Source organism: Acanthochromis polyacanthus, chromosome 21 (genome assembly GCF_021347895.1).
Source record: "Acanthochromis polyacanthus isolate Apoly-LR-REF ecotype Palm Island chromosome 21, KAUST_Apoly_ChrSc, whole genome shotgun sequence".
NCBI classification, from domain to species: domain Eukaryota; kingdom Metazoa; phylum Chordata; class Actinopteri; family Pomacentridae; genus Acanthochromis; species Acanthochromis polyacanthus.
Window position 1 is genome coordinate 19682201 of NC_067133.1, and position 7604 is coordinate 19689804.

Sequence of the window (7604 nt, forward strand, 5' to 3'; positions counted from 1 at the left end):
TTTTTCCAATGGAGTTATGCAACTCGTCCCCAAAGAGAGTCCCACTGCAACTGACAAAGTCATATTATCTATCAAAAGACCTGACTCAGATGTATTCCTGCCCAGACACATGACTTGTCAGGTGATATCTGACATTTAGCAGCATGGACAACATCAAGAAAGATTTGCTGTCTTCTTTCTCTTCACTTTTGCATCACAGACAGAACATCAAACATAAAACTGCCATGAGGTTGCCCCAGAAGACAACTATCATCACTCAAACACTGACACTGATATAGACAGCTAGTAAACCATGAGACGTGGAAAACGTATCAGGATGTCTTTTAAAGCTGAGCATGATGGATTGTACATCTCCAAGGTAATATTTATGGAAAAATAATACCTGGAGTAATATTAAATAACAAGTAGCCACAAACCCACATACAGCTGCTGCACCAAGACACAAAGCTTTTTTCTCAGCGTTTCAGGGATCAAATTGTATCTTTGTGAATCCACAAGCCTTCTGGTTAAAAAGACCAGAACACTGCTGATTGTCCTCATGAAAGCTAAGTCAAATTGTATTCAAGTGCTGGGAGCCTTTGTTCAGTTAATTACCAGCTGAACCAGCCAGGTTGAACATAAAAAAAAAGAGCCTGGCAGGGTGTCTAGCGTCTGCAACCTCAGCTCAGTTCACACTGAGGTTGCAAAGAGGCAAATAATTCACAAGGTAGCAGCTACAAATCACATAGAGGGAGATTGATTTCTCAATTAGATCGGTCTTGTTGTCTTTGCAGTAAAGTACAGACTTTTCTTTTCCTTGGCAGGTTTCAGAAAAGGATATAAAACTTATCAGACTCTCAGCTTAAAGACAGAAAACATAAACAAAAGGATGGTTTTCTCCACATATTTTAACAACAGAAAAACATACAGTCACGAATATGTTCAAATTCTGCATCATTACAAACACACATTACATAATAGCGTTAACATTAGCATAAAAGCATTAGCTCATTATTTTTTAACCTAACACTGTCCCCCAGAGGGCAGCAGAGGCCTTTTATCAGGCAGTCCAACAGCTCGGTTCAGGCAAGATTTGAGACAAATTCATGCAAAACACATTTCTTCTTGTAAAAGAACATTGGTTAGTTAAGTTTATTTGCATTCTTATACAATACTTAGGTCCTAGTTATAGTTGTACAGTTAGCTCATTACAGGTAAAGTGCCACAAGGGTGAAAATGAATAATTGATGTCATCCTTCTTTGTAATGCTGTGACAGACACAAAAATGTAACAAAAATAAAATAAAAGCAACATACTGCAGTTCATGTCCTTCTGGTACCTTATATAAAACTTTGAATATGGATGCATGAGTCATTTTTGTGACAAATGAAGAACATGATGCATGAAAAATGATTTCCTCAGATATCTGGGGGTATGTCTGTTCACTCCTAAGATAAGATAAGATAATCTTTATTACTCCCCATGTCAGGGGGAAGCTTGGTTTGTTAGATTCCCATCAAGACAAACTGATCAGGATCAATGAAACTGCGATGACTAGCCTCCGCTACCTCGAAGGGCGACTTTGTTCTCTCAGGCGACGACCACCTCGCCAAAATGCTGCCTCAGCTGCTCGAGGAATATGAAGGTGAAGACTGTGTGAGGGATGAGGCGGATAGCTGCAGGTACAAGACCCTGGACACAAATCATGCCATTAATTCAGGAGAGGTTAAAAATACAGCAGTAAAGCTTAAACAGTGACGCCTTGACCGGAAAAAGCGAAGTGAAACATCATGTCTTTGTGCGATTAACTGTGAAGGGGACATCTACCTTGTAGAACGCCTTCGGGCCAAGCTTTGCTGTTTCCGTTAGACAGTGAAACACGCTCTGCAGCAAAGAGACAAGAAAACACAAGAGACATGCCAGGCTGTGTAATTCTCCCTAAAATCAATGAATAAAACATACATGTCAGAATGACAAGAGATTTGTTATGTAAGCTAACCTCCTACCCATCAAAATACAAAACCAGATACGCAGACTCACATGGCAGCAGGTCTTATGCTAAACACTCACCCTATATTCCACTTTTGAGTTCATTAATCTTGTTTTAACAACATCAAGTGGTTGGCACAGGATCGTTGCACAGCCACCCTGGGCAGTGAACAAGGAAAAGAAGCTTTTGTCAAAAAATACTGTGATGTTTTGTTTTTTAACAAAGAGACAGATGTGTCACTTACTGCAATCACACTGGCCAGGAAGTGAGTGAGGATGTTGTCAGCAAGGTAACCAGTGGCCAGAACCAGCTGTTTAGACTGGTCATAACAGGACAGCTGCAGGGACAAAATACACACAACCTCTCTAACTTCTGTTTCTGTTTCACTAAATATTGAAATACAACTCAATAGAAATGTGTCAGGGTTTTTGAAATGTGTAATAACCTCACAACAAGCTTAAAAATCTGTATAACAGTCTAATTAAAGCAAATGTTTTCATATGAAACCTATGTAAAGTGAAAGAAAGTTGAAAGAATACTGTTTTTGGCACAACTTTCTTGGAAGACTGAATTTTCAGGGGCAGAATCATCAGCCTAGAAAGATGTAAAACTACTGCGTAACAACATTTCAATCTGCTTCACAGTTTCCCATCCACTTGATCCACTTTAACCCTTTTTTTTTTTCTCAAATTTGTTGCTTCTGTCATTAACGCTCTCTGGCTTTGTAGAGCAGAACAGGACTTTACCTGTCCAACAGAGACGAGTGCGCCTCTAGTAGAAGCCATTGTAGCACCGGAGAACAGTTTCCTTATCCCCTCTGTAATTTTAGAATGGAGAATATTGTGGAGGAACACATGAGGAACACGAAAAAGCTTTGTGTTAAAACTTTCAGCTTTTAAATGGCAAAAAAAAAAAGATGCTTCTGTTTACAACGTTTGTGGAAATCACTGCTATAATTAGATTTTTCACATAGTAGTTTGTTGTCGTTATATGGAGTGAACAGAGGAACACATTTGAAATCTCATTAACTATCCTTTTTTTGAAAGTCTTGAATTGGTGCTTCTCAGTGGATGTGAAGGATGGACATATGGAAAGACAGGGTTAGGGTTAGGGTTAGGGTTAACCACCTTCACAACCATGGAAAAGCCAAGCAGAATCCTCCTTGGATGACATGCATTAAATTCATCTGCTATCTTTCCATATGTTCAGGAATCAACTTTAGATTTAATGACAGGTAGCTCAAAGAAGGCTTCTATGTATCTTACCCTCTTTCCAAACACGTAACAGCCCATCGAACACATGAGCATAACTGGAAGAAGAAATGTGGTTATCCGTATGAAAAGAACTGTAATTATTTGTAATTATGATATATTTTCACTTGTTCTTACTTTCTTCTGAGCTTGAACGGCAACTTCACATCATTCTGCATTCTGCATAGATGAGACATTGAAATTTTAAAGCTTGTTCACTGCCTGTATAAGTAACTCACAGTCATACTGTTGCTTCTGCATTCAGTGTTACTCAGCCACCTGCATAAGAATAACCACATACGCATAAAATAGTCAGTAAAATTTAAATATAACCCTTAGCAAATCCTAAATGTCACATTCGAATACAAGGTGGCCTCAAAATTTAGGACATAAAAATAAAACGAAAGAAGATAGTTATGTCACATTTCTTGATTTATTTATTGACGTACTGCTGACAAACAGCAGAGAAGAAACAGCAAAACAGATAGATGCAGGTTTTCCACGGCAATGTGCTGTGTGACCCCAGCAGCACTAATAATACATTGCACTTTGTAGATAAAAAGTGAGTACCTGCAATACTTTGTATGTCCCCCCTGTAGTTTTGATAACAGACTCAATTTTCTATGGCCTGAAGGGTATGAAATATCTTCAGAAATGTTCTGTCATTCTTCAAAGATAGTACTTGATATACCCACAGGTATTCATGATACCATCTATAAATATGTCCAACATCTTGTGCAGTCATGTAGACTGATATCATCAGACTCTGTGCCTCACTGTCAGGACCATGCATTCAGTGATAGTCCTATCTATGTTCACACCAAATGCTGCAGACCCCATTTGAACCAAAAAATAATCATTTTGGTCTCAAGAATGTGCTTACAGTATTCATCAGACTTCTTTTCATGTTATTTAACAAAGTTTCATCTTGCAGTGTAGTGAACAAGCAACGGTAAAGGTTGGCTACGTCCTTTATTCTGCCTGAGGTGTCAATGATAACCACTGAAAAAGTACCGTAGTTTCTACTTTGAGTTCTGTATGTTCAATACAATCTTTCTAAAGATTTAGTTTTTAGTTGTTCAAAAGAGAAAACATTCCACTTATCAGATTAGAAATAATGCAGTCACTGAGAGGTGACATAATTTGACGTCATTTGATACTGAAGTGATTTTGCACAGTGGTTCACTCACTTCTGTTGTCTACTATGAAACACAAAAAAGACTGCAAGCTGTGACTTCTACAAACTAAAACACACTGTGTTCTAAAACTCACAAAAGCCTAATTTATAATAAAAATCACTGTATCCACTAAAACTCACCGGACATTCACCAGGTCAGCTGGGGTCCCAATGAAACCACCTGCAAACCCTGTAGAAGAAAACAAAACACATAGCAAAACTAGAAAAGCACTCAGAGAGCGCACTACTTTGCCAAGACATTCACTCCTCCATGGCAAACATTAGTGCTGGGCACTATGACGATACATATCGTGGGAGCGATAGAAAAGTGTCTATTGTGCCATTTCTCTTCTATCATTTCTATTGTTTCTAACCTAATCTTATCAATTATTACAGCAAATATATCATTAAATAGCCTGCGACGATTGTATTAGAGTTTTCTTGTCACTATGCATACTCTAAGTTTATTTAAATGAAAATAACGAAGAATAAAAAACTGATTTTTCACAAAGAAACTCCGTCTTGTGGTTTTGCGACATCACGCTGCTTTACGTCCGTTGATTCTCACGCGGGTTTGCGACATGCTGTACGTTGCTTAACTCATGAGTGCTGAACGATGGACGCGCAACAGGTTGAAGTTTCATGTCCAGAGTCGCAACAGACAGAGACAGCTACGCAGGCAGCCCAAGAAGAAGAACTTTTACCAAAAAGAGGGGGTACGTCTGTGATTTGGTTACATTTTGGGTTCAAGAGGTCCGACACGGAGCAAAAGACGGACATATGCAAACTATGCTACAAGACTACTCCCACACCCGATACCAACACGACAAACCTCTTCCATCACCTAAAGAAAGTCCACAAAAAGCTTGTGGTATTGTGGTATATCGTGATATATATCGTTATCGTGAAATAAAATAATCCATATCGTGATATATGATTTTTTCCATATCACCCAGCACTAGCAAACAAAAAATGTGTCCTTTTAATATAGATGTACCCACGCACAAAATGACCATGCACTGAGCACAAGCGTGTGTTTGCATGTGTACGTTATGTACGGATACCAAATCATGTGACCTAAATGTATAACAGGATACCTAATGGACATCTACGGGAAATTTAGAATCACCACTTAACCTCAGTATGTTTTTGGAGTGTGGGAGGAAGCCAGAGTACTTGGAGAAAACCTATACATGCACAGGGAGAACATGCAAACTGCAAGCAGAAAGATCCCAGGCCCAGAATTTCCATGCTGTATAAAACAGTATATTTCCTTGTATTTTTCATAAAGTTCTGCTGAACTGACGCAAATTTCCTTCAAGATGAGGGTCATGCGACACATTTAATTTATGTCTGCAATCAAACTTACCTATTTCTGTACTGGACTAAACAAAAGCTTTTGAGCCAAAGTTATTTCCAATAAGCTTTTAAGTAGAGTGAGAGATTTGGAATTGACAGTGCAGATGTGTTATATAACATACCTCCAAAGGCCCCCAGCAGAACCTTCTGGTAAAACGGCATGAGACCTTTATTTTTTCTGTTCACCTTGTCTCTGACAGTCTCATAAATGCCAAAGCGTGACAGAGAATAAGTCATCTGGGGGAAAGTAAAATAACAATTACTTTACTGAAAAGATGCAGCGTGTACAGTGAGGAAATGTTTAAATGTGGGTGTAGCTTTCCAACCTGCCGGCAGAGAGAAGCACTGAGGCCACTGTAGAGAGCCAGATAGCCTTCTCTCCTCACTACGTTAACGGTCATCCCGATCATCCTCACCCTCACCTCCTGCTGTGTTTGTAAGTGCACCTGGAAACGAGCACATGGAAGCAGCAGAGAGAGTCAAGCAGCGCATTTTTAGTGGCAGCAGCTGCTACTTGCACAAGTGGCAGTCAACAAAGAGAAGTAAGCTCCTTCTTAAAAAGCGTGCATCAGACAAATAAAATGGGTTCAATAATGAATCTTAAATTGTACCTTACTACTTCAGGTGCAATACTGACTGAGTGATAATACCTGTTCTTAATATCTCCATGAGCATTCAGTCAGGGTGCTGAATTGAAGAAAATCAACTCAATAAGTAGATAATAGTTGCAGGATATACAAAATTGAACAATTAACCTAAAAAGATTAGGTCTCTATCATTTGATGAGTTTTAAAGCATCCAAATAAACCTAATGACTGATATAATCAGTCGCATTGAAGCACATTTATTGCCTTTTAACTTGTGGGCTCAGAAATTGAGTAAGCTAAGCCATTCCAGAGTAGCTATTCAAAATGTTATTATCATCAAGAGAAGAAGAAGAGGAAGCTAAGATAATAAATCTTTAAAGAATATCATTTTATTAACATTTTCACTACTGTCAAGAGGCACATGTGAAGAACATCCCTAACACATCATTAAGGCCTACCTGGATCAATTACTTAATGGAAAACCATGTTAAAGTAGTGATTAATTAAAAATCAATGAGCTTTATTTTTTACCTTGATTAAATCCAGCGGGTGTGTTAAGCAGGCAGCTGCACTGGAAGATAGTCCACCAAAATACCAACGAGAAATGCGATTTTCCGTCATGTTGTTGGTGAGACAAACTCCAAAGGAAACAGGCAAAGTGTTGGCTTCTCAGAGGTTGCTGGGCCAGCTTTGTCCAAGCTTGCTCTTTTCATCTTCTTCTCTCGGTGCTGCTGGTAAAAAGTGGCTGCAGTTGATATTAAATGCACAGTCAGTGCAAGCGGTCTTCATGTGAATTAGCATTTTGCTTTCTTTTTAAGAGCTAGGCATTTTGATAAACCATATGGCTGAGCTTGTCCAGTCAAGTAAGTATACAGTGCCTTCGCACTTACTCCAAGTTTGTGTGCCAAGAAAAGGGTGCAGCTGGTTTGTGGGAGGAAGTGTACGTGACTAATATAAAAATAGTAAGTCAGCTTGACTGCTGCTATAGTTTTGTAAATATGGAATGTGGGCATCCCAGGACAGCACAACCCAGAGGTCATAAAGTTGAAGCAAATATTTGTCAAGAATAGATAACAGTCTTTTTTAAACAACAGAGTCGAGGTCTCACAAAGGGTCACAGGGTCAACATTCCTAACATTAACGTAAGACTGTTCAGCAGCACCTTGTACTACTGTTAACTGATTATTGTATATTTTACTTGAAGTTTCTTAAGTGACTGTTTCGACTCTCAAGCATGACAAGATTTTAAATGAGAAGTGCAG

The 7604-nt window shown here is 38.8% G+C and overlaps 1 protein-coding gene across 1 annotated transcript; it reads right to left on the bottom strand.

The window, feature by feature from the left end:
• Positions 1–869: 869 nt before the first annotated feature.
• On the bottom strand, positions 870–7282 carry slc25a10a (solute carrier family 25 member 10a). Its single transcript, XM_022215052.2, has 11 exons — positions 6874–7282; positions 6082–6201; positions 5878–5992; positions 4538–4586; positions 3358–3399; positions 3235–3278; positions 2716–2786; positions 2214–2306; positions 2050–2127; positions 1807–1863; positions 870–1671 (listed from the first exon to the last, which is right to left on the bottom strand). Exons 1-11 carry the CDS (start codon positions 6961–6963, stop codon positions 1570–1572), a joined length of 861 nt encoding a protein of 286 aa, XP_022070744.1. The 5' UTR covers positions 6964–7282; the 3' UTR covers positions 870–1569.
• Positions 7283–7604: the final 322 nt, after the last annotated feature.